This window comes from Globicephala melas, chromosome 11, assembly GCF_963455315.2.
Source record: "Globicephala melas chromosome 11, mGloMel1.2, whole genome shotgun sequence".
NCBI classification, from domain to species: domain Eukaryota; kingdom Metazoa; phylum Chordata; class Mammalia; order Artiodactyla; family Delphinidae; genus Globicephala; species Globicephala melas.
This window is the reverse complement of record NC_083324.2, coordinates 7,226,250-7,251,391: the sequence shown is the minus strand read 5'-3', so window position 1 is coordinate 7,251,391 and position 25,142 is coordinate 7,226,250. Positions and strand designations below refer to the sequence as shown.

The 25,142-nt window shown below is 50.2% G+C and overlaps 3 protein-coding genes across 7 annotated transcripts in view; 2 read left to right on the top strand and 1 right to left on the bottom strand.

Annotated features, from left to right (window-relative positions):
• Positions 1-409: 409 nt before the first annotated feature.
• On the bottom strand, positions 410-10,621 carry TADA3 (transcriptional adaptor 3). 5 transcript variants are annotated; one of them, XM_060308434.1, is made up of 10 exons: positions 10,580-10,621; positions 10,053-10,110; positions 9,114-9,346; positions 7,498-7,748; positions 7,273-7,378; positions 5,644-5,785; positions 5,449-5,552; positions 4,143-4,252; positions 3,135-3,356; positions 410-969 (listed from the first exon to the last, which is right to left on the bottom strand). In XM_060308434.1, exons 3-10 carry the CDS (start codon positions 9,318-9,320, stop codon positions 777-779), a joined length of 1,335 nt encoding a protein of 444 aa, XP_060164417.1. In that variant the 5' UTR covers positions 9,321-9,346; positions 10,053-10,110; positions 10,580-10,621; the 3' UTR covers positions 410-776. The 5 variants fall into 5 exon arrangements, with proteins under 5 accessions (XP_060164417.1, XP_030696584.1, XP_030696582.1 ...); XM_030840724.2 differs by having other exon boundaries at positions 10,454-10,583; XM_030840722.2 differs by lacking the exon at positions 10,580-10,621 and adding an exon at positions 10,209-10,573.
• A 225-nt stretch (positions 10,622-10,846) lies between these two features.
• On the top strand, positions 10,847-21,488 carry ARPC4 (actin related protein 2/3 complex subunit 4). Its single transcript, XM_030840737.3, has 6 exons — positions 10,847-10,966; positions 13,440-13,558; positions 14,824-14,935; positions 17,158-17,253; positions 18,247-18,417; positions 20,586-21,488. Exons 1-6 carry the CDS (start codon positions 10,964-10,966, stop codon positions 20,589-20,591), a joined length of 507 nt encoding a protein of 168 aa, XP_030696597.1. The 5' UTR covers positions 10,847-10,963; the 3' UTR covers positions 20,592-21,488.
• A 2,968-nt stretch (positions 21,489-24,456) lies between these two features.
• TTLL3 (tubulin tyrosine ligase like 3) overlaps positions 24,457-25,142 on the top strand; it is a 29,121-nt gene continuing 28,435 nt past the window's right edge. The window contains 1 exon segment of the mRNA XM_060308435.2: positions 24,457-25,096. Coding sequence (XP_060164418.1) covers positions 24,623-25,096 — 474 coding nt within the window. The 5' untranslated portion in view covers positions 24,457-24,622.

Here is a 25,142-nt window from a genome sequence, read left to right as displayed (position 1 = left end):
CCCTCTCTCGTGCTGGACAGAAATGAGGAAGCATTTGGCCTCCATCAACTGCTACTGGCTGCCACTGCACAGCTGGAAGGGAACCTACTTTAGGCAAAAGCTGACACCGTGGGAGTGTGGAGACACCTGGACCCTTGATGGCCTTGTTGAGTTGCTGGAGATTGGCTAACCCTGGGTGCCACGCTGCCCCAGGACCACCAAACCCCTAGCTAACACACTTCCTTGTTAAACCACCTTGAGCTGGGGTGTTCTGTTACCTGTGGCCACAAGTATCTTCAGAACGTTCTCCCTGAACGAATGACCTAGGCGAGTGGCCACAGGCTGAGAGCCCTCAAGCATGCCCTCCTAAACTATGCCACCCACACAAGTTCCTTTCTACCCCACAATAACAAAGATTCTGGATGCTTTTTTAAAAAAACCACACCAGTCACTTTATTCTTAAGTTGGTACTTTACAAAACCACAAGGGAGAAGTCCTTGAGGGTGAAAGGGGTAGGGGAGTGGGAGATGGTGAAGAGGGGGACGAGGACAACCCAGAAATGAAGCCCCCCCATCTTGGGGGACCAAGCAGAGACTGGGCCCCAGGCCAGCCCAGCAGGGCCTCTCGTGTCCTGGCTGTACAGAGCTGGGCCAAAAGACCTCAGAGAAGGGTCACAGCTTCTAGAAACTGTCGCCATTAGACAGGCAGCCACAGGCTGAGGCTTCTGGCAGCCCAAAGAAGGAAGTGGGCCTCCCCCTCCCAAGCCGGGGGGAGGCAGCCTGAGGCAGGGGTGAGAGCTACCCGTCCAGCAGCTTTAGGATGCTCTCACGCTCCTTCAGAGTCTTCCAGGCCTGGTCCTTCTCCTTCTTGGTGGGCGTCCGCTTCTTCTGCCGGGCAGCCATGATCTTGCGGAATGCGTCCATGACCTCATTGTCTGCCATGCGGACCCGCTGCCTCAGCTCCTGCCGACTCACCTCCTCCTTTGCCAGCCTGTGGGGACCAGCCGGCCAGGTGCCATGGGAAGCCCACCAGAATAGGGCTCCTCCCTGTTCCAGACTGAGCCCACCCCACTACCCAGGGCTGCCACTCCTGGGGACCATTTCATACCAAATAGCAAAGTTATTGAGCCACGCTTACATGGTGCCCTGTGCCAGGTACTACCTCTTCAAAAATATCAGCTCAGTTAATCCTAACAACCTTGTGAGGTAGGTACTATTATTCCTATGTTACCAGTGAGGAAACTGAGGCTCAAGGCGGATAAGAAATGCCCCAAGATCCCACAACTAGTGAGGAGGAGATCTGAATCAAGGCAGGCTTCCTCCAAACAATATTCTTTAAAAGGTGTTCTGGGGGCTTCCCTGGTGGCGCAGTGGTTAAGAATCCACCTGCCAATGCAGGGGACACGGGTTCGAGCCCTGGTCCGCGAAGATCCCACATGCTGTGGAGCAACTAAGCCCGTGCACCACAACTACTGAGCCTGCGCTCTAGAGCCCGTGCTCTGCAACAAGAGAAGCCACCTCAATGAAGAGTAGCCCCAGCTCTCTGCAACTAGAGAAAGCCCGTGCACAGCAACGAAGACCCAATGCAGCCAAAAATAAATAAATGAAATAAATTAATTTAAAAAAAAAAAGTGTTCTGGTGCCAGCAGAAGACCTGCTTTTACTTCAGCAACCAAATTCCAGAGCAAGCTAAGGGTCTAGAGCCTGAGGTCTACAGGAGGTGAGTGAGATACCAAACTGACCCCTCCGAATGGAACCTGACCTATAAATTCAATTCATGGTGGAGCTGGAAGGTCACTTAGAGATCTAGCTAGTCCAACCTGTTTTCAGAAGGGGAAGCTGCTGCTCAGGGCAGGAGATGCCTTGCTTAAGGCCCTGCAGCTACCCATGCAGGACTGAGGGCTGCACGCTGGCCTTCTGATAGCCAAGCTAGTTCCTTCACTGCCCATTACTTCTGTAGCTGCACATCCCCACCTCTCTCTCTCTCCCGTCCCCCTCCCTTCCTCAGTACTCTTTCATCTGTATTTTCCTCTTCTAGCCCTTGAAAGGGAACTAGAAAGAGGCTCTGGATTCAGTCTTGGGCTTCAGTCACAGCTTAGCTGTTTATTGGCTGTGTGACCTTCAGCAGAGCACTCATTTCACTGGGCCTTTATTTCCTTATTTGGTAAACAGGGAACACTACCACCTACTCCCTGGGCTATAGCAGAGATTAAGTAAGAGGGTGTACATAAAGCCCCTGGTACACGGTAGGCACTCAGTATACCCTCATCCTTAAATACCCTAGCAGCTTGCCAGCAACTTCTCCTTCTAATGATGCACGTCTTTACCAGCCACTCACGTGGTGACTGCAAGCCCTTTGCCCTGCCTCTCTTCCTAACCCAGCACAACGTCTAAGAGACAGGCAGAGGTGGCCAAGTGAACGAGCATGCCCTGCTCTGCTGGGGCTCTGTGAGGCGGAGACACAGCACCTGCCTACGAGGAGCAAGGGGACTTAGTTGGGCTGCTTCTCTATCTTCCCAAGAAAAGGGTAGCCACTACCATGATCTCCCTACAGATACCACCTGCACCCTTGTTGTGAGGAGTGCAGGGCAAGATGGATGGGAATGAATAGAAAATGAATGACATCGCACGGAAACACTGGTCAGTTCCTGGTGAGGGGCTGGTAGTAATCACAGATGCTCAAGAAAATGTTAACAGTTGATAAACTGAGGTGGAGAGTATACTGGTGTTTACTGTACTACTCTGTCAGAGTTTCTGTGTGTATGAAATTTTTCACAATAAAACTCTGGGGGAGAAAGAAAGTTAAGCATGGAAAGACTTAAAAGTAAACCACACAACAATGCGAATACAGTTAACACCACTGAACCGTACACTTGAAAATGGTTTAAAGGGTAAATTTTGTGTTATTTGTTGTTACCACAATTAGAAGTGAATAAACAAGTCACAGATGCCTGAGCTGTAGTCTGTGGAATAAGAATCTGTTTGAGACAAAACCAGTGGGGTGGTGCCCGGCACTGACATTTTTTTCAAAGCCCTCCGGGTGATTTAGAGGCCCTGCTGGGTTTGGAAAGCCTGTCGTAAAGCTCCCGGAAGGTCACCAGCATGGCCAAGTCCTCGCTGGCCACGCCCTGGCCCGGGCATCCTGTCCACACTCACCTCAGCAGGTCGTGCTTCTTGGTGCGGTTGTGGGCACTGAGTGCTTTCAGCTCGGCCTGCCGTTTGCGCAGCTCCGCCAGAACTTCGTCCTCCGAGTCCTCTGCAGGGCGGTCCTCAGATTCCAGCAGGCCCTGGGCGATCAGCTCCTCCTTGATGCGGCTCTCCAGGGACTTGGTATGCGGCACACTGCAGGCAAAGGCAGTGCTCAGCTCAAGGGCCAGCCTGCAAGGGGGACCGCTCTGAGGTGCCCAAGGTTAGTGAACACCTTCCTTTCTCTTTGAGCACTGCCTCTCTATCTATCTACACATAAAAATATAGAGACAGACACATCTGGTCTTGTTGTAAACATACGCAACATATATCGATACGCTATGTAACATAAAATACAGAAAAACCTACAATGCTAACGACCCAAAGAGAATCACTATTTTGTTACCTGTTACTATTATATATATTACCATCTTCTTACCACATTACGTTATATACATAAAAATATGTATTTTATGTTCTTATATAAATACTATACGTATTCCAGATTGTGTTACATATTATTCCCACTTTTTTAATGTATTATTTTAGCTTTTCCCCGCCATGTACCAACATTTAAATATATCTTAAGTAAAAATAGGATCATATTGTCTGTATTGTGCTACAACTGACAGTTTCCACTTATCACTCTATTGTTTACATCTTTGCGTGTCAGTTATATTTCTCTAGTGTGATTAATAGTTGCAAGTTATTTCATCAGATGGAGTTACGACAATTTAGCCAACCAGTCTCCTCCAGGTGGACATTTAGGTTGTTTACAGTAAGAACAGGGCCATGATGAAAACCCTGTACTAAGCCTGTGCATGTGGAAATCCTGGCCCAGCACGCACATCTGACTTCTATTGGTCTTTATCAAAATGTCCTCAGTCTCTCTATTAATGAAGACCACCCATGCTGGGATGGACAAAAGTCAACAGAAGCAGAGGCCAGACTGTGAGGCATGGACAGGATGTCACTCACCTGAAGGGTTTGTTCTGATTGCGGGGAGAGGTGCTTGCCCCATCAGCCCCTGATTCTTTTCCAGACATGTCCGGAATAGGAGAGTCCTCCATGGGGGAAATAATATTTTCCTAGAAGAGCACAGAAATGCATGGAGGGAGAAAGAGCTACAGTATTACCATTTTCCTGCCCCCCTCTGTCCTACACGGACAGTCTTCACATACCAGAAATATCTTTTTATTTTTCTCATCCCACCCGCTGTGGGAAGTCTTCCCAAACCGACTCTAAAAAACTTTGATCATTTTAAAAATTCTTTATTTTGTACTGATACCAAAAGAAGGGAGCACAGAAGAGTGACGGTAACACTCAACAATGGTAATGAGAAGAGCTAAGGTATATTAACCGTTTGCAATGCACCAGGCGCTGCGCTAAGCATGCTGCAGCAGAGGCTGCCAGCTGTCCAAAAGCCATTCTTGCCTTTCTTCCACAGTAGCTGGGCTTATGGCTGCCCAGATACACCACACTTCCCAGCCTCCTCTGCAGTCAGGGGTGGTCATCTGACAAACTCTCTCCAGTGGAAAGTGATTAGAAGAGATAAGAGCCACAGCTGGCCACGGCCTTCACACACTCCTCTTTGCTCTTTTTCTGTGGGCTTGGAGTGGCAATCACACTTGGAGTGACCTTGTGCAGAGTGCATGTTTAAGACAGCAAAGCCAGCATACGTGGGGTCCCCGTCTGATGGTGTGGAACGGAGATGTCCCCCTGCCCCCACCTCAGCCAACCTGGAACGTGTGCCCAGAAAGACGCTATTGTGTTTGAGACAGCCAGGAAACTGAGGCTCAAGAGGTGAAGAGATATGCCTAAGGGCAGCCAGCAGGCATAAAGAAAGGGACCCTGAACCTGGGGTTTGAGTCCTGCTTCTGTGTATTAGCTGTGTGACCTCAAGCAAACAGTTCCCTTTTTTGAGCCTCGACCTTGTTGGGTGTAACATGGGGTTAACCACTGTCTTTGCCTCTAACGAGAGGATGTGTAGAAAGCCCCTTGCACGGGGCCTTCAGCCAACGCTCAGCAAAAGTAACTGTGGAGTAGCAGCTACCTTGGGGGCAGGTTAAAAACTGGGAGGGGCATGAGAGGGCCTTCAAGAATACTGATGATGTTTTCTTTTGTGGTCCTGGGGCTGTAAGTGTGCTCATTTGTGAAAACTGATCAAGCTGTACATTTATGACCTATGTACCTTTCTAAATGTATAATGTACTTCAATAAACAATAAAAAATTAAACATTGAAACAGAGTGAATACAGTTCTTGTTTTGGGTTGGGGTGCTCACCTCCACCAAGGCCTGCAGGAGTCGCTGCGTCAGGGCACCAAAGGGGCACCCGTCTTCCGGCTGCTCGTGCTGGGCCTCAGACTTCTTCAGCAGGGCATCCACATCTGAATCGGGTAGAGAAGGGATGGACATGTGTGCTGAAGTGCTAGGAACTCAAGTCCTGGCCTGGGGTGGGCAGGGAGGTGAGGGGCCTACCTTTCGTGTCCAGTTCAGTCAGTGGCCCCATGAGGCCTTTCTTCTTGTCAGCCACGGCTGCTGCCCGGGCCCCGTCCTTCTGCTCCTCCAGCAGGTCCTCCTGTGCCCAGCGCTGGGAGTAGTGCTTCCCCAGGGGCGGGATCTGTGGGAGACATCCCATCCGGTCCCAAAGCAGTAAATACAGGCCAGTCGTGCCTGGGGTGTCAGGGGCTCTCTGCGCGCTTGGGACTGCCAACAGGCTCTTCGTTCATCCCTCATTGCTCCATTTACCTGTCTTCCCAAGTACCTAGCCCAGGGCCAAGGCCTGAGCCTGGTACAGGTGAGAAGAGATAAAGGAGATAAAATCTCTACACTCACAGTCTAGTAAGGAAGCCAGGTACATACGGAACTGAAACACACAGACGGCAATACAGAACAATTTCCAAGATGTAAGGTGCAGAATGGTGCGTGTACATGGACCTTTTCCGTTGACAGCTGTTATCTCTAGAGAGAACTATAGATCCTAGGGTCAGAAGTGAGAGGAAAATATCTTTCGCATTGCTTGAACTTGTTACTGCCTGTATGGATTACCTTTTCAGATAAATTTTTAAAAAATTCAGACAAGTGAAGTGACAGAGGTAGGTCAAGGTGCTGTGGCGCACACAAGACCGACCAACCTTCTGCTGGGGAATCTGTAAAGCCATTTTGGTGGCGGTAACATGCGATCAGGGGCTCGAAGGGTGTTAGTTTGCCAAGGGGAGAAGGGCATGTGCAGAGGCCCAGAGACCAGCAAGGACCCTGGAGTGAGGGCAAGGTGCTTGTGGGGGCTGATAAATACAGCAGTGGAGAGGGAGTGTGGCCAAGGAAACTGGAGAGGGGCACTGGGGCTGTGCCACCAAGGGCTGAGATGCTTGGACTCAATTCTGTAGGTAACGGGAGCCAGGGGAGGCCATGTCATGAGCACATCCGAACATGACAGCTGAGCTATGGGAGAATTTCCCACCAACACTTTTCTGTATTTTCTACATTTTCTTTAATGGAACCTTTTTTATTTTCATCATAAAAAAATAAATTTTCATATATTAAAAAAAAGAGAATCCCCCTAGAGCAGCAGTCCCCAAGCTTTTTGGCACCAGGACCGGTTTCGTGGAAGACAGTTTTTCCATGGACCAGGGTGGGGGGCCGGGGGGGTGGCTCAGGCGGTGACGTCAGCAATGGGGGAGCGGCAGATGAAGCTTCGCTCGCCCGCTGCTCACCTCCTGCTGTGCGGCCCAGTTCCTAACTGGCTGCGGCCCGCTACCGGTCCACGGCCCCGGGGTTGGGGACCCCTGCTCTGGAGGGAAGAAAGTGTTATGAGGCTGTTAAGGTAAAAGCTGGTGAAGGCTTGAGCCAAAGCAGAGGGGATGGCGATGAGAGAAAAAGGGAGGATCTCACTGAAGAAGGTGCCTTAGGACGTGGTGACCATTTGGATGGGGCAGAAGGGAGGAAGCTGAGAGTTAGAACTTGGGTGTCTGGGTGGGTTAATGGAACAGACGGGAGGCTAGGCAGGGCAGGGAAAGAAGATGATGTACAGCACTGCGATCTCTGATTCTGAGGCACCTCTGAGCCTTCTTGTTCTCCATCACGTCTATCTAGGCCTGGGGTCTCTACCTTGTAATGTTCAGCCTCATCTTCTGGGGGTTTCAGTAGCTCCTCTAGCGTGCGCACCTCCTCACTGGTGATGTCGGCACAGTAGGGCTCCACCGAAGCCCAGAATCTGCAGAGAGAAGCAAAGCCTGACGGGGTGCTCCCTGCCCCACCAGCCTAACCCCCGGACCCTTCCACAGCCTCCAATACCCAAATCCCAAGGCCCATTTATGTCCCCTGGCCCAGAACCTGTTGGGGGCGTCATTCTTGGGGATACGTGGCACGTCAATTGGGTCATCAGTGAATTCATATTCCTGGATCTTGGGCTGAAGGTTTTTGGATTTGGGTCGCCCAGGGCCAGGGCCCGGCCCATGTCCCGCCTTCCCTTCCAGTTTCTGCTTCTTGGGCTTCCCATGTTTGGGGGGAGCACCAAGCTCATGGTCTCGACCCAGCTTCAGGAATCGTCGGTCACCTTTCTTATCTTGCCAGTCGGTGAGGATCTGAAATTCACAGAGACTGTCACTGAGGGGGAGAAGGGAAGACACAGGACAACTCTGTCTCCCGGTGAAAAATAAGGATCTAGAACTCAAGAAGGCGCCGTCTCTCCCCCTCCCCTTTTTATCCAGCAAATGCCTACTCATACTGCAAAACTCAGCTCCTTTTCTGTGCCCATCTCACAGGATTTTATTCATATATTTCTCATCATTCCATTCACTTGTTTGTCTGTATTGATTCACCTCTGTAGCACCCAAGCTGGTCACACAGCATTCAGCAGTTCAAACAAGTAGATCACATCTCAGTGCACATTAGCCCTAGGAAAATACGCTGGTGGTAACTTTCTGGTGGAAGCAAGCATGCCTCCCAGCAAACCTTTACTTCAAATGTCACCACAACTGGGAAGCCTTTTCTGAATCAGTTATCCAGCTTCTTAGATGCTAAAATACAACTGATTGTGCCACAGCCCTGCTCAAAAAGCTTCAGTGGATTCCCAGGGACCACAAGTTAATTTTATTCATCTTCTGAAGTCCAGTTAAAATGGCATCTTCTTCCTCTATGAGTATCTGGTACTTCGTACCTCCACTGTAGGCCCAATCATGTTGTTTGGTCATAACTAGAATAAACAGAATACTTTGTCTCTTCAAGAAGATTATAAGCTATTGGAGACCAGGAAGTTCATCTTAACCATCTCTGGTCCCCAGGATCTGGCATAGCACCTGGCACCCAGGGCTCAGAGAATATTTATGCCATAAATAGAAATAATGAGAGTCATACGAGTAAATAATGTTTGACATGCTTATTTAGTGTGAGACGTTGGGCTGAGCCTTTGCAAAAAGTCTTTTTAATTCTCACAAAAGCTCTGAGGTAGCTCCTATTATCCAGCCCACTTGGCAGATGGAGAACTGATCCTCAGAGGCAGGAGGTAACTTTTGCAAGCGTTGGAATTTAGCATTGGCAATAGCAACGCTAGCAAGCGCTTAGGTCAGGATTCAAATCCAGGCCTCCCCATTACAGTTCCCCCAGTACTCCTAACCACAACAGCACTTCTCCTGGTACTTGTCTGACCTCCCCTTCCCTTTAGTTGGCAAACTCCCCAAAGACCAGAACTGTCCTAATTACCTCCCTCTAGTGACTAGCACAGGACCCAGAACATTGTGGGGAGCGAGGGTCACTAGTTGCTTAGTGAATCAGAAATCTCGCAGTGTATGAGGATCATGCACATTCTTGCACATTTTCCATGTCACGCAAGCCCAGTTTGGGTCTCTCTCTTCCCCACTAAGCTCCTGTAACCCAGGCCTCAGCAGATGAGGCTAACCCATAACTTGTCACAGTCCATCCCTGGCGATGTACCCTCTGTGGGGTATCACCTGGGTTTCGGCCTCAAGCACCCGCAAGCGTCGGCTGGCAGAAGAAAGCAGGGTCTCAAGCTCCAGCTGCAGAGTGTCCAGCTCCTCGATACCGATGCCATCATCCTCAGAGCGGGCCAACACTGCTGTGTAGCGGGGACAGACCTTCAGGTGGTCCACAGACTTGAAGTCGTGGAACTGCAAGGGGCAGTCCTTCAGCTCACTCATGGCCCAAGATAGGGGACGCTGTGGAGCTGGAGAGGAAAGGACCACTGATGGGGGGTGGGGGGAAGTGGCACAAGAAAAGCCCAAGGGCTCCTTCCATCCAGGAGAAAGTCAGGCTTCAGTAACCTATTGACAAGGTTGATGGCACAGCTCTTACTCGTAGAGCACCTACTGTGTGCCAAGTGAGGTGCAGACACATTACTGGCTTCTCATTGAATTCCTCACCCAACCCCATGAGCAGGGACCATGCTTATCTCCATTTTACAGATGAGGAAACTGAGACTCTGTGTGTGTTCATGTCCAAGCTTACCAACATGCAATTTGAATCCAGATAGTTTTGAGTCTGTGCCCCTAACCGCCATGGTATACTACGCTTGTCTTCCTGATGCGCTTCCCTGCAGTTCCACTCTTCCTGAATTCTGCAAAGCCCCAGAGTTCCAAGCATCGCATACTTATTATCTTAATGTTCTTTGTGCCTCCCAGCCTCTCCTTGTCTCACCCCTCCCCACCTCTGCCCCTTCTCTTTGTCCTGATAGTAAAATATGTGGGCTGGTAAGCCAGATATATCTGGATTCAAGCCCAGGCTTGACCAATTTCTATTTAAGTAGCCCTGAACATGTTGATGAACTCTCCTGAGTCTCGGTTTTTCCATCCGTAAAATAGGGCAAAAGAAGCCTGAGTCTGTTTCCCCATAATTAGTCTGAATCTGTAAAATGGGGTAACAATAGTACCTACCTCCCAGGGATGTTCTGAGGATTAAGAGATGATGCCCGTCAAGAGCTCAGTTCAGTGCCTGGCACAGAAAAAGTGGGGCTGGTTAATAGCTGGCCCCACCCATGGATCGCCCCAATGTCCCGCCTTTAGGGTCCCAGTCCTCTAAGAACACCCTACCGCGGCCTCCGCCCCCTCTACCTCCTCCTTGCTGCCTCCCACGGCCCCGCGGCCACGGGAGGGGGCGGGGAGTTCCGGTCGGTGCGAGCAACCGCCCCGGAACTGGCTATGTGCGGTGCCCCAGCAGTTGACGCGGGGGCGGAAAGACGCGAGGGCCAGACCCTGTGTCTTTCGGAGGATGGAGGTTTGCGGGCAGCAAGCGAGCCCGCTGCAGGTGGGGTGGAGAGGGTATGCCTCGCGCGGACCCTGGGGAACAGCCCGGCGCCGGGGGGCGGGGCTCGGCGGCCGGGTTCTCTGCCGGGCTGTTAGTCCCGTCGAGCCCCAAAGGCTGCAGGTAGGAGGGGCCCGGAGAAAGGATGGGGGCGCAGAACCGGAAGGATCGAAGGGCTCCTCCGCCTCGCCGTGTCCTAATATGGTGCCCAACCTGAGGCCGGGCTGCACCATTGCATGGCTATGAGGGAAGAAGGCGGCAAAGACGACAAGACGGCCAGAGTCGCAAGCAAGAGCTCCATGGGTAACGGGAGAAACTTGAGTAGTGACTTTACACTTCAAGAGCCTAAAACTACCAAGACAGTCCTAGGGGGAAAACTTCCGAGGGGCCAAATGTTCTTAGCCTCCTCCTCCCCCGCTCGGAGCGTTGATGGTACAGTCCAGACGTCCGGGCGGAGACTGCGGCTGCGCTTCTCGCGAAAGAGAAGGCGGCGCGGGACTGGCCACTTCCGCACTTCCGCTTTCCGGCCCAGCCAGCGCCCGCGATGGTGAGAGACGGGCCCCGGGCCCGGGACCCCCGCTGTTCTGTCTCAGGGATCTGGGTCTGGGGGAGATGCGGCTTTGCAGCGGAGAGGCCCTGGGCCGAGGGATGCAGGGGGTGTGGGGGCACCCTGAGGCTGGGAGAAAGAGGGCGGGGCGGGGCCGAGGTGAGGAAGGGGCGAGCGGGGGACGCCCTTGTAAGAAGCAGGCCTTGCGGCTGCATAGTCTGGTCCTTGAAGCAGGTGGGGGATACTGAGGCATGGAGGAAGCCGGAAGTGGGCTCTCCTAGGTTCGTGGTAGCGCCTCGAAGGCACGTAGTAAGCCGCAGCCCGTAGTAGGGCCACCTCCCCACCCAGAGTAGACCTTCACTAAATACACTCCCCTGTTCTCTCTTACCCGCTTGACCCCACAGTTCTCTCAGGGAAACTTCCACACTTGCTTATCCCACTCTTCATGTTGCCCCAGCCTTGCTTCTTTCTCACTGAAGGATCTCTTTTATGCTTCCTCTACGTAGACCTCTTCCTGGTCAGAACTCAACCGTATCAGCCTTACTGTAGAATATAAGCTCTCATACTGCTGACCCCTCCCTTGCAGGAAATTCTCTTGATAACTGTGGGTGTTCCTGGCAACTGAGACTTGGCTCACTACCTTCCCCTCTTTGCACTCTCTCTGGTGATACCTATTTAATGTACAGGTTTTCGTGACCATGTGATTTATGGTGACTCCTAAATCTACCTTCCTAGGTTCACCTGGGAAGGTTCTCGTTCAAGGTTCACCTGGATATCTTGAAGACACCTTGAAATTAGACCTCTGGATCAAAACTCATCTTCTCTCCCTAAACTTGCTCACCCTCTTGTGTTACTTATTCCGCCTTTGTGTCCTCTTATGTCAGCTAGAAAGCTGGGATATTCTTTTTTTTGTTTTAATTTAGGCCATGCCTCTTGATTTTTTAAACATCAAACTTGTTGAGATATTACATGAGAATGTGTCTGTTTTATTTTTGAAAGGGCAGGCACCACAGGGCTGGCCACCTAAAATGCACCTTTTTCAGATTTGCTGTCTGAATTTTGACAGAGATAATCTTGCTTGTCCTGCATTGCTCCAGGCCAAGCCCTCATTACCCTCCTTAAATAATCTTCTCTGCCTGCTCTCTCACTTCCCTCTCCTCCAGTCCATTCTCCACAGAGTTGCCATGCAACTGTAGTCATGTAACTTCCTCCTCAGAAAGCCCCAGCAGTTCCTTGCCACCTTAAAAGAAGAGCTACACTCAGTAGCCTGGCATTTGAGATTCCCCATGAATCTCTAGGCTACTACTGCAGCCTCATCCATAGAATCTAAAATGCTTCCTGGCAACACTGTACTCATTACTACTTCTGGAACTCTTACTGCCCTTTTTTGTTATTCTGATCTTGCTTAAGTTATTTTTTCATTCATTCACTTATTCTACAGAAACTGAGTAAGACAGAGTATATGTAAGGTGCTGACTGACCTAGGTGCAGGGTATGTAAATTTGAATAAAATAGACATGGTCTGTTGACCATGGAGCTTACAGTTTAGTGAAGGAGAAAATTACTTTATGAACGATATATAAAGGGTGTGTCACTGTAAATTATAGTAAGTGCAATGAAGAGCGAAGTCAGGAAAGGCCTCTCTGAGGAAGGAGGAGGCCTTCCCTGAATAAACCAAGATCTAAAGGATGACTTAGGCAAAGAAGGGGGAGAAAAGCCTGCAGATAGATGGTTTGGCATGTGTGAAGGCCTGAGGTGAGAAAAAACTTGGCTAATACAAGGAACTGAAGACAGGCCAGTGTAGCTAGACACCGTTGCCTCTATTGGGAATGTCATTCTACTTTTTATCATTGTAAAGTCCTCCTAATCTTATTTCCATCTTCAAATCAAAACCAATTTTTTTTGGAAATAAAAATTGTAAATTTCTTTTACATTTTACCCATTATATCATAGTTACTTTCTCTGTTTTCCTGACCTAGTCGAGCTGTTTTAAGGGTAGAGAAGGTCTTAATCATCTTTGAATTCCCAGGCTGGCACACTGTAGATCTATACATTTGTTGGCTCAAAAGGTAGATTGAAAACAGTCATTCACCTGTATGCTTCTAGACCAGAGTTTCTCAACTTCAGCAGTATTTGGGGCTGAATAATTCTTTGTTGTGCATTGTAGGATATTTAGCAGTATGCCTGACTTCTGTCTACTCAACACCAGTAACCCCTACCCCACCCCACGTTGTAAAAATGAAAAATGTCTTGACATTGCCAAATGTCCCCTGCCAGGCAAAATGGTCCCCTGTTGAGAACCACTGTTCTAAACCTAGAATGAAAGGCACCTTGAAGGCCTAGTCTATTGTGTTTACCGTAGTATCTGAGAGTCAGGGACCCTGAGTACTGCCTGGCTCCTGTGTAGCTGGACTAGGGGACCAGTGGGTTTGGTGAGACAGATTCTGATCCTCTGTTGGCCTTTTTCCTACAGACTGCCACTCTCCGTCCCTACCTGAGTGCCGTGCGGGCCACACTGCAGGCTGCCCTCTGCCTGGAGAATTTCTCCTCCCAGGTGGTAGAACGACACAACAAGCCCGAAGTGGAAGTCAGGTAGGGAAGGAAAAGGGGTGGGGTTAATGGGTGCAGCACCCAGAGATGACTGTGTGCCATGAGTAACTTCCATCCTGGAGTTGTCAGTACAACTACAGTTCACATTTTTTGTCTTGCTGCCAGATGAACAATGGTTCCCAATTTGAAGTTCAGAAAATAGGGTCAGTGGGTTGGCAGGACAAAACTCAGGGGAGAAGCTGCTCTGGAGCCAAGATTGCTTGACGCAAGGTGTGACTTCTCAGCGTAGGGCCATTTGGGAATTACCTCCCATGGAGTTAGTGAGCCCTCTGGCAGTTTAAGGAGTAGACTAAGAATTTAGTTACCTGAGATGCCATCTCTATTCTTTTCTAATTTAAAGATCAAGGATTCCGCCCCCACCACCCCCCCCCCCCAAAAAAAATGGACTCATCCGTCGTCTACTCCAAATATTCCGTACTTGGGATTATTTTCTCTTATGTAATTTATGTTTTGTAAATAATTATTCTTTTTCCCCTTTAAAATTTAATCTGGGACATATACAACTGAGATAAGCAGTGTTACCACACTAAGTTGATATGATTTGAATTTAAGAAAACTGACAAGATGTTAGGATGTGCCCTTTTATGCTACTTAACATATATGGTTTCCAATAGGTATTTTTAAAGGATAATAGCTCCCAGATAGCACCACCATAGTTAACTACCAACTATCATCACAGGGATCCAGGGACATCAAAATGGGAACTGAGCTGAGAGGGATCTTAATGTTGAACAAGTGAATCCTTCTGGATTGATCATTAAAGGAGGCCAGACTGTTCGATTTTAGCTTGTCCTTCTCTCTAAGGCAGGTTCTCTCCTCATTCCCTAAACAGTGTATGGGTTTGCCTATAGTTATGAAAATAAGAGCTGTCATTTGTAAAGCTCCTACAGTGTGCCAGGCACACTGTTAGACACTTGACCCTTTTTGATCTCTCTCAGTCCTCAGCAGTGAAATAGGAATCAGAGTCATTTTACAAATGAGGAAGTTGAGATTCCAACAGGGTAACTTGCCCAAGGAAAGTAACAGAGGAGGCTGGATTTCAAAACGTTTTCGCCCTGACTCCAGAGCCTGTGCTCTTTCTGCTGGAGAACACGCTTGCTGCCCCCATCTTGGAGCACCCCTGCTTGTGAGTCTCCTATTCCTTGGACTCTGTGGTCCCAGATAGTGATTCTAGGATCTGCTGTGGGGTCTCCTTGACCATTCTGTTCTTTTATAGTACAGAGGCCTCTGTGATTTTGTGTTTTCAGGAGTAGCAAAGAGCTCCTGCTACAGCCTGTGACCATCAGCAGGAATGAGAAGGAAAAGGTTCTGATTGAAGGCTCCATCAACTCTGTCCGGGTCAGCATTGCTGTGAAACAGGTGAGCTCACCACAGATCCCCTGCCTCACCGGGAGGCCAGGGGCCCCCATGTGAGAGATCAGCATGCCAGATTCAGGGTGCAAAGAAACCCAGGTTCTATTACCAGGCAATGATTTGCCAAACTCATCAGCTCGGTAGATAAAGAGAGATCAGCCCCATCTTCTAGGCCTTGCTCTGCATTAGAAGGCAGGAAATGTAGCAGCCAAGGCTACAGGCCAGTTTGGTGTCAGGTCACAAAACTTTTCCTAAGGAATGAAGGATAAGTCCAGTTCAGAAAAATAAGCAGTAACAGTATCAATTTGATAGCCATAAACTCCGAAAGGGAGATTTAGGGTAAAAATATGAAGTGTAATTTCTTTTTTTTTTTAATAAATTTAGTTTATTTATTTTTCACTGCTGGGTCTTCGTTGCCATGCACAGGCTTTCTCTAGTTGCGGCGAGCAGGGGCTACTCTTCCTTGCAGTGTGCGGGCTTCTCATTGTGGTTCCTCTTGTTGCGGAGCACAGGCTCTAGGCACACAGGCTTCAGTAGTTGTGGTGTGTGGGCCCAGTAGTTGTGGCGCATGAACGTAGTAGCTCTGCGGCATGATCTTCCCGGACTAGGGCTCGAACCCATGTCCCCTGCGTTTGCAGGTGGATTCTTAACCACTGCGCCACCAGGGGAGTCTCAGGAAGTGTAATTTCTTATCTTTCCTCTGTGTTTCACAAATGTCTGACACTCCCACTACCACCATAATTTCTGCCATATTTATCGACTACTTGGACACTTCTTTACTTAATAGATTTCTTTCAATTAACTTATTGACTTATTATTTATTTATTTATTTCTTCTTGGCTATGTTGGGTCTTTGCTGCTGCACGTGGGCCTTGTTTAGTTGCCACAAGTGGGGGCTACTCTTCATTGCAGTATGTGGGCTCTAGGCACGTGGGCTTCAGTAGTTGTGGCGCGTGGGCTTCAGTAGTTGTGGCACGTGGGCTTAGTAGTTGTGGCTCATGGGCTCTAGAGTGCAGGCTCAGTAGTTGTGGCACACGGGCTTAGTTCCTCCGTGGCATGTGGGATCTTCCCGGACCAGGGCTCGAACCCGTGTCCCCTGCATTGACAGGCAGATTATTAACCAGTGCGCCACCAGGGAAGCCCAACTTATTTTCTCCTACTTAAATTTGTTTGAAAAAGAAACTTTGTGCCACAAATGGAAAAACAATACCACTTGCCAAATTGAGGACAAGTCTAAAAAACAAGCACGTTGAAAACAACAAGGTTATTAAGTTCAGACTAGACACTTCTGCCTATAGAAAGCTCTAAGCCAAGGGCCTGCTCTGTTTGTTGAAAGGGGAGATTAACAAGTGTTGGGGGCTGTTAAGGGTGTGTCTGCCCTGTGCAGCAAAATTCTTCCTTCAGAAATGTTGAGAGTTCATCAGGGAGAAACTTTGGGGTTTGTTTGATGTTCATTGCTACTAACGTGGAGACCACCTAAGGTTATCTCTGATATTCTTCACAGTATGTATCACAGACTGGAAAATGTAGCACTAGTGAAATAAGAAAGGAAAGGGTAGTTTTGAATATAGTTGTGGACTCTGGAAGGAACAGATGAAAGGTTTATCTGTTCCTCTTGTTGCGGAGCACAGGCTCTAGGCACACAGGCTTCAGTAGTTGTGGCGTGTGGGCCCAGTAGTTGTGGCACATGGACGTAGTAGCTCTGCGGCATGATCTTCCCGGACTAGGGCTCGAACCCATGTCCCCTGCGTTTGCAGGCGGATTCTTAACCACTGCACCACCAGGGGAGTCTCAGGAAGTCTGCAGAAGGAACAGATAAAAGGTTTGAGTTTGCCAGGACTTCCCTTCCAGTGGTTAAGACTCTGTACTTCTACTGCAGGGGGCACAGGTTCTATCCCTGGTCGAGGAACTCTGCATGCCATGCGGCGTGGCCAAAAAATTAAAATTAAAAAAAGATGTGGGCTTGCCAGAATTACTTTTCTGGAATGGGTGAAGGCAAGATCATGATAACGTCCCATTAAGTTGGAGGGCCCTAATGTAGTAGACCCTCTTTTCAGTTGGCAACCAGTTACCCCACGATTCAGAGTTCAGGTGGTGGTGTTCCAATACCCAACCCCACTACCTCCAGCGAACCTGGGAGAAATTGCAGTCAGAAGACCAGGCTCCAGATTTCTGTTGGCCTAGAGTGTCAGCTTTAGGGAAACACGTTTCTCCTTTGCTCTCGCCAGGCTGATGAGATCGAGAAGATTTTATGTCACAAGTTCATGCGCTTCATGATGATGAGAGCAGAGAACTTCTTTATCCTCCGAAGGAAACCAGTGGAGGTGAGACTGTGTGATCCATATGTTTGTAATACCCAGAATTCCACTACTGCATCAACTGTTACTGGCCTGGGATTGTTTCTAGAACTGGGATTGCTGCTCCCCCAGCTGTAGGGCACCCACGGCCTTCGTGGGTGAGAATTGGCCTTCGTTTCGGCTGTTGTGGGAATAAGGGGAATCAGCTTCGGAGGCTGGGTCTGCCTCAACCATGGAAAAGGCAAAAAAGATGAGATGCACTGTGCACCTTCCCAGAGCCTATAGTCTAGCGGCAGAAAGGGCATGATGAATCAGAAATCTAAACTCTGCCACCAACTGAATCAGAGTCTCAAGGCCACAGTTGACATTGGGTCACTTGTTGTCTGACTTTGTACTTGAGTCCTCTCTACAGACTCCCTGCCAGATCAACTCTCTGCCAGTGACTAAGCAACTACCACACAGAGCAGCAAACACCATCGTCAAACACATTAGACATGTTGGCCAAGCTCGTCCTCATCCTGAGCTAAAATTTCTGGTCCTAGATCTAACCTCCAGGGCCACCCAGAATAAATAAAATTGCTCTTCTACACACAGCCCATCTGATAGTTAAAGACCTCAGTCCCATCCTTCTCCCACAGCATCTTCGCTTCTCTCTGGACTAGATGTTCCTTTTGTTTGAAGAGATTCTTCTTTGACAAGATTTCCAGTCCCTTCACTCTCCGTTGACTCATTCTGAATGCAACTGTCTGTGCCACAGATAGTCTGCCAGAGATGTCTGATAGACACAAAATTCTCAACTGGGTTTAGTTGATCCAACTGTTGGTTCCTTGGATCCAACATACACACCCCACCAGAGCAGGTGGGCTGCTGCCTGAAGGGCATGTAGCTTGGGATAGGGTCACAAGCAACTGGAAGCATGTGGCTAAGTGGACGTAGAGGGCACGGCCAGCTCAGCGCCCCCAGGATGCTGATTCTCTCCTGTTTCTTCTCTCCCTGCTCCCCACTGTCTTCCTTCCCTAGGGGTATGACATCAGTTTTCTGATCACCAACTTCCACACAGAGCAGATGTATAAACACAAGTTGGTGGACTTTGTGATCCACTTCATGGAAGAAATCGACAAGGAGATCAGTGAGATGAAGCTGTCGGTCAATGCCCGTGCGCGCATTGTGGCCGAGGAGTTCCTCAAGAATGTAAGTGTAGGGGCCTTCCTGGTTTGTTTCCAGAAGTAGAAAGACCTATGGGTCGTGCTGAGAATTTAGCATCTGGTGGGAAAGTGGTGCCAACGGTGGGTGAATATTTCCTGAGGCCTCTAGGAGCTCTGGTGGGCTGCAGGTCAGCCTGATTCCTTGGGGCGGGAGGGCCCGTGCTTCATGTTGGAGAGCTGCAGGGCATTTTCCATCTCCGGGGGCCTGGGTGATGCCTCTCTTAGTCGCTCATTTCTACATCTCAAAGTGTACACAGTCCTTCCCTGTATCTAGTTCAATCCCCGAGTGAGGCAAGTTAAATCCACATGTGAATTTTCTAGGAGTATAGGGCAGTTAATCAGAGTATAATTCCAGTTTTCAAACAGACTGGAATAGTTTCCTTTGGCATCTGCTTCTCAGGCTTAAAGTCATGATTTCTTCAGCCTGTTTTCCATCGTTTTCACGGCTTAAGTCCTACAGATCCCTCTTTAGTTGTTTGTGGCTTCGTGACGGAAAGGACTACAGCCCTTTGAGGAGGACGAATTGTTTACACTGATGAAGTGATGACACAGTTGTTCTTTTTTAGTCATTCACGACGTGCCTTCTTTTGTTTTTCTTTTTCCAAACAGTCCTTGGTTTGTTGTTATGTTCCCCTCAGAGTCAACTATGATCCCTGGATGGTAGAATTAGTGTTTACTCCTACCAGTGCGTACAGATCCAGCCCCGGAGGAGCTCAGATTCCTGAAAATGGATATTACACCCGCTTCCCCTGGGCTTTAATTATACTGAGGACAGCCAGTGTACAAAGTAGCTGTACTGTGCAGCCAGGGGAACACGCTTGTTCAGGTCACACAGGCCGTGGAGTCAGGCCACCTATGTGTGAGTCCGGCTCCACTGCTTCCTCGGGCATGTTACAGAACCTCTCAACTAAGCCTCAGTTTCCTCGGCTGTGAAGTGAGACTGTTAATTAATACGTACCATTCAGTGTGGTTGAGCATTAATGAAGAAATGTGTATAAAGCATATCACCTGGTGCCTAGTAAGCTTTCCCTGTATTGTAGCACAAGGTTATATGGCCAGGGCACTGCGAGGCCTCTGAACTCAACTGAAGAAAAATAGTTCTTGTCCCAATTTAGTATTTGGGTCATTCATTCGACAGTCATTTAGTTGTTACAGTAAGTACATTTCTGTGGTAATACAGCTAAAAATGTACGTTCAAGTATCTCATTTAATACCTAAAACAATCTTTGAATCAGGTGGCGTCCCCATTTCATAGATGAGTTATCTGGGCTCTGGAAGTTAAGTCATATGTCCAAGGTGCCTCAGCCAGTAAGTGAAGGAACCAGGAATTGGAGTTTTCAGACTCAAGATCTAAGATAGTATAATGGCATCAGGTGCATGTAAGGGTCGGGCCGGTAATGTACATGAGTGAGGCGGGCCGTGTGGGGATCTGGTGAGCACATGCCTCACCTGAAGAGGATCACCACCGCACAGCTCTGGCCCTCCGTGGCTTCATCAAAAGAATCTCAAAATCTGGATCTTTGTGCAGTGTACTATATTTTCAAGGTTGGCTAATTCATATTCATATCGACTGATTCATATTCTTTTAAACCGTGGGCCAAACACTGCTCATCTTTGGGCTGAGTTCAGCTCGTGGGCCATTGGTCCACAACCTCTGGTCTATAAAATGTCCAGGGCTGTTCTAGGCACCATGGGAGATATTTGAGGTTAGAAAGCATTTCAAGGGCCTGTCTTACTTGGAGGACCACCCAGAGCTTGACACAGAGTACCAGATCCTGGCTCCCTCTCTGAATCCCCAAGCATTTGCATGTGAGCCCCCATTTCTAAAGAAGGCAACCTCAGTTCAGTAAGCAAGGCACAGTGACAGGGCTTTCTGGCAGCCCTTGTGGCACGACCAAGGGGAGCTGTGGAAAAACCCACGTCACCCTTAATTTTTCTGCCTTGTCCAGTGCTAGTTTTTAGGGCCAGTGCCCCAAAGGTCACACTGCTGAATGCTGGCTAAATTAGAGTGTGCCCACAGGGTGTCCTGAGACCGAACCCTGCCCTGCAGAGATCTGAGTACAGCTGCAGCTCTCAAATCAGCCCACCTCCCCAGAGCAGGCCTGCGAGGATACAGTAATAACATCATTCACCGCCTCTTGGTTCTCTTGACAGTTCTAAAGCATCTGGCTGGATCTCGTGGCCTTCCCCCTCAGACTCCCCCGTGTCTCTGCGAAGGCGTCCTGGAGTTACTCCCCAGAGCAGCGGTGGCGACGGCGGCAGCAGCAGCGGAAGGGAGCTGGGTGTCGGGGTGGGCATTAGATGTGGGCGGGGGGGTGTGCTTGCTAGCTGGGCAGCAAAGCAGCAGTGGACCTGCCCCAAGGCCACATGTGCCTGGTCAGGCTGGCTTCTGATGTTCAGTCCCCTGGGCCGGGACAGATTTTTTTTTAACGTCTTGAAACTTAAAACTCTGTGCTTGTAGGAGACTGTAACCTTTTTGTCTTTTTTTTTTTTTTTTAAACAAACAACCTCCACCTCCAGTGGCTGTGACTGGTCCCAGTGATTGTACCTTATTGGTCGCTGTGGGTCTGGGCGGGCCTGGAGCCAGAAGGCGACTACTGTTCCTCCCTGGAGCCACCACGGGTGGGGAGGGAGGGAGGTTTCAGACTCCAGTTCCTCTCCCTCGTTCTCTTATTTCCTTGAGCCAATAGAAGCGGTGGAGACCCTCTGCCAGCTTCCTGAGCTCTGCCTGAAGATGGCCACCCAGCACTTGTTGGGGACAAGGGCTGAACTGGTGGCCACCAGCCACACCTAGGAGCTGGGGCCTGAAAGCTAGGCAACCTCTGGCCGCAGGGGCCTCTTCGTGCCCTCCCAGCTGAGAGGGGCCGCTGTTTCGCCTTGTCTGTCAGTGCAGTGCCTGTGGCTAGAGGTGGAGAGGTGAGTCCTCCAGAGCTTCCCGGCTGGGGCCTCCTGCCTGCTCTGGCTCCTCTGCTCCCACGCTCGCTGTACCTTTTCTTATTCTGGTGGATCCTCCCTCCCCTAATTAAAGTCTCTTTTTGCCCCTCTGGGGGTGCATGAGGTCTGTGCTCTCTGTGTATACCTGAAAAGCTGGGAGGTGAGGCTTTTTCTTCCCTAAGACCATCTGGCTGGCACTTGGGCCTGGGGGTCCCCACCAGAGACAGTTTCGTGATTGGCCCCTGGCGTTAGTCCTGCCGAGGGCCCTAACCCAAGAGACCTCTATTGCAGTCCAGGCTCCACCCATTTCTGAAACTGCTCTCTCTGCCTATATAGAGCTTTGGTTCTTTTCATGTAATGAGCTCATTTGGGCTAGAAGGTAACCTCAGAGAAATAATGATCCCATTTCATGGCTAAGGAAACTGAGGTTCCATGAGATGCAGCAGTCTGCCCCGAATCTCCCAGCTAGTGAGCAAGAGGGTAGAGTTCAAATCCAAGCTTTCTGCCTTTACCTGTGCTGACAGTAATCACTAGCCACGTGTGTCTAATTGTTACAGTTAAAAAAGTTTAAAATCTACTGTCTCAGTCCTACCAGTGCTCAATAGCTACAAGTTGCTGATGCCTGCCGGGTCACAGGGTATGTAAATAGAACATTTCCATCGTTGCAGAAAGTTCTCTTGGACAGCACTAAGCCTTAGTGATACCTTGAAGTTAAAAAAAAATGTCTTGAGTCCTGATTCTTACTGATGAATTTGAGCGAGTTATTTATAGTCTGTGCCTCAGTTTCTTAAAGTGGAGATAATGTAAATCTGACACAGTACCTGCCGTACAGGTACTGAATAAATAGTAGCTGATCTTTCCACCAGCCCAGCATCCAAGCTGTTTGGTAACTTCCATTGTGCTGGATGTGGGGGATGACATCATCCCTGTCTCAGGGAGACTTGGGGGGCCAGTAAAATGCCTGGGTGTGTGAATAGGTGCGTTGAAGCATTTCAGATTCACTACTGGAAGTCTGGGGGCGCCCACAGGGGGTGTTTTTATGGAAGAGGATGTCAGGAAAAGTTTCAGAAGGGTTGGCCTTTGAGCTGAGTTTTCAAGAGTTTCTTCCATGTGGCCAAAAGGGGGTCTCTTGAAACAGGACAAGGTACTGTTAAAGGATGGAGGGGCTGGGGGTGGGGGCAGCTTGGACAGCTGTCATCCCCTTTATGACATTACCTCTGTGACTCTCCCCCTCCTGCCTTGCAGAATTAGGTGTGCCCTTCTCTGGGGCATATGGCTGTATCCTAGCTTTGCAGTGAATGTTGCTTTCAAGAAGGTGCTCACGGTGAAGGTGGATGTCCAATAGAGTATGGTAGCTGCTCACTCAGCCCTCACAGGACAGCATTGCCTGGGTGAGCCAACTAGAACTCTCATTTGTCACAGATCCATCTCTCAGGGTTCAGAGCCCCTAGAACCAAATTTGCTGCTGGTGAGTACAGACCGGACGGTTGCCAATCAGCCGGTCCTCTCCTGACGGCATGCCTTTTGGGAAGCCCAGTCACCAGCCACAGGGTTGGGAAGAGTGATTTCAGTGGTTAGGGTTGGCTGGACAGCTCTGTGGAGGACCCACCGTCACTGTATGAGCAGATCTACCAGTGAATAAAAAAGCTGCGTTCGTGGACTTTGCTTGAGTGGGCATTGCTACAGTTTGCCTCGCAGACTGTCCATTTGGTACTTGCATTACTGGTAGGCAACCCTCTGAGTGATGACATGGACTTGTGTTTAATAGCATTTCTTTTTGTGTGTGTGTGTGGTACGCGGGCCTCTCACTGTTGTGGCCTCTCTTGTTGCGGAGCACGGGCTCCAGACGCGCAGGCACAGCGGCCATGGCTCACAGGCCCAGCCACTCTGTAGCATGTGGGATCTTCCCGGACCGGGGCACGAACCCGTGTCCCCTGCATCGGTAGGCAGACTCTCAACCACTGCGCCACCAGGGAAGCCCTAATAGCAATTCTGTTTCAGAGTGGGGCTCTGGAGTCAGATCTGGGTTCCAATGCTGCCTCTGCTTTGCGATTTAAGGCAAATTATTTAACGTCTTGGAGCCTTATTTATCTCACCTGTGACATTTGAGGTTAACACTTTCCTACTACTTCCAAAAAGGTTGCTTACAGTCTTGTCTTGAGGGCTGTTGCATAACTTGTTTTTTTCTGCAGTCGACTCAAACAATGATACTTTATTTCCGAGGGGTTTTTTGGGGGGGTGGGGGGGCGGGGTGTGTTCTGCACTTCATTATTTTCCCCATAATACTGCCCTGGCTTTCAAATCTACCCCCAAGGACCTTACCCTAGCTCCATCTGCCAGGTTCTGCAGATCTGATCAGGTCTCACCAGGACACTGGCTTCCTTTTAGTTCCCCAGGAAGGTTCTTACTCTCTCAGGGCTGTTGCTGAGAATTTCCTCTCCCTGGAATGCTATTCCTCCCCTGGCAAACTCCTCAACACCTTTGCATTCTGTAGGCTTCAGCTTAAATGTCATCTCTTAAGAGAGGACATCCTTGATTACCTTATATAAAGTGTGCCCCCTTCCTAGTTTCAGTTCATTGCTTGTTCATTGCCCTTATCATACCTACACCTGTTTTATTCCTGTGTTGCTTGCTTTTTGTTTGTTTCCCCTTCACTTGGCTGTAAGCTCCGTGAAATCAGGGACCATCCCTAGGTTGTTCTTCCGGTCCCCAGCACCTAGCTCACCACGTAGCATGTGGTCCCCTATGAATACTGCGGAATAACTGAAGCCCCAGGAAGCGCTGGATAAAGAATCAGGACTCTGTCAGAAACTGGCGGACCAGTGAGTGCTCTGCGCTTCCAACTCCAGCGCCCTGTTCATTAAGGGTCTGGGGCAGGTGAGGCTCGGAGTTTGGCCTGCTGGAAGTAGTCCCACCGAACCAGCCCCCCGACGCCTGATTGTGCCGGGTGAATGGTTTCTAAGGCGACAAAAGACAGAGGGCGGGGCCTCAGAACGGAGGGCCCAGCTCCGGCACCGAAGGGCCCTCCTGCGAGACGCGGCTGCGCGCGGACGGGAGGCGGGCTCTGGGGCCCTGGGAACGCGCGCGCGCGGCGAGGGGTGCACGCACGGCCCCGACGCGGCGCTGCTCCTGAGGGCGGGGGAGCTGGGGGCTGTACCTTGCGGCTCCACCGCCTGGTACCGCCAGGACGCGGGTCCCGTGTGCAGCTGGCCGCGAAAGCCGCTGCCGCCCGAGCCTTGCACCAGTCCCCCCGCCCCATGGCCCTGGGCGCGCCACTCGGAGTTCCAGCTTCCAGAGGAGGCTCCGGCAGGCGGCCAACGCTGGGCAGGCAGCCCAGCCTCGGCGCTCCGCCTAGGCTGCGACCTCGAGTCCTCGGCCCACGGCAGCCACGCCCAGGGAGCCGCGGATCCCTGCTCCCCCTGGGCCCTCGCCCACCCCGGCCCAGGAGGACGACCCGCCGCAGGACGGTGAGGCCCTTTGCGGCCCGCCCCTCCTGGCCCGAGGCAGTTGGGGCCAGGACCAGAAGACTGGGGGCGGACGTGGCGATCCGGAGAAGAGCTGTAGAGGATGAGCATCCGGATGAAGAGTGGAGAGAGAGGAGGGGTGCCAACCCCAGCCCCACTGCGCATCTTTCTGCAGGTTCTCTTGTCCTTTGGCGAGGATTCTCCAAGGCGTCTCAACACATGGGCCGGCTCAGAAACGCCAAGATCCACGTGGAGAGAGCTATCAAGGTCGGAGGGAGCTTGGGGGTCTAGAAAGGGCCTGGAGAGTGGCTCA

Coding starts and splice junctions, on each gene's coding strand:
- TADA3 (XM_060308434.1), bottom strand. CDS start 9,320: ATGAGTGAGCTGAAGGACTGCCCCTTGCAGTTCCACGACTTCAAGTCT. Junction 5,786..7,272: donor ATGAGGCTGAACATTACAAG/GTAGAGACCCCA, acceptor TGTCTCCCACAG/ATCCCGCCCCTGGGGAAGCA. Junction 5,553..5,643: donor GACTGAACTGGACACGAAAG/GTAGGCCCCTCA, acceptor TACCCGATTCAG/ATGTGGATGCCCTGCTGAAG.
- ARPC4 (XM_030840737.3), top strand. Junction 14,936..17,157: donor TCAGCATTGCTGTGAAACAG/GTGAGCTCACCA, acceptor TGCTCTCGCCAG/GCTGATGAGATCGAGAAGAT. Junction 17,254..18,246: donor TCCGAAGGAAACCAGTGGAG/GTGAGACTGTGT, acceptor TTCCTTCCCTAG/GGGTATGACATCAGTTTTCT.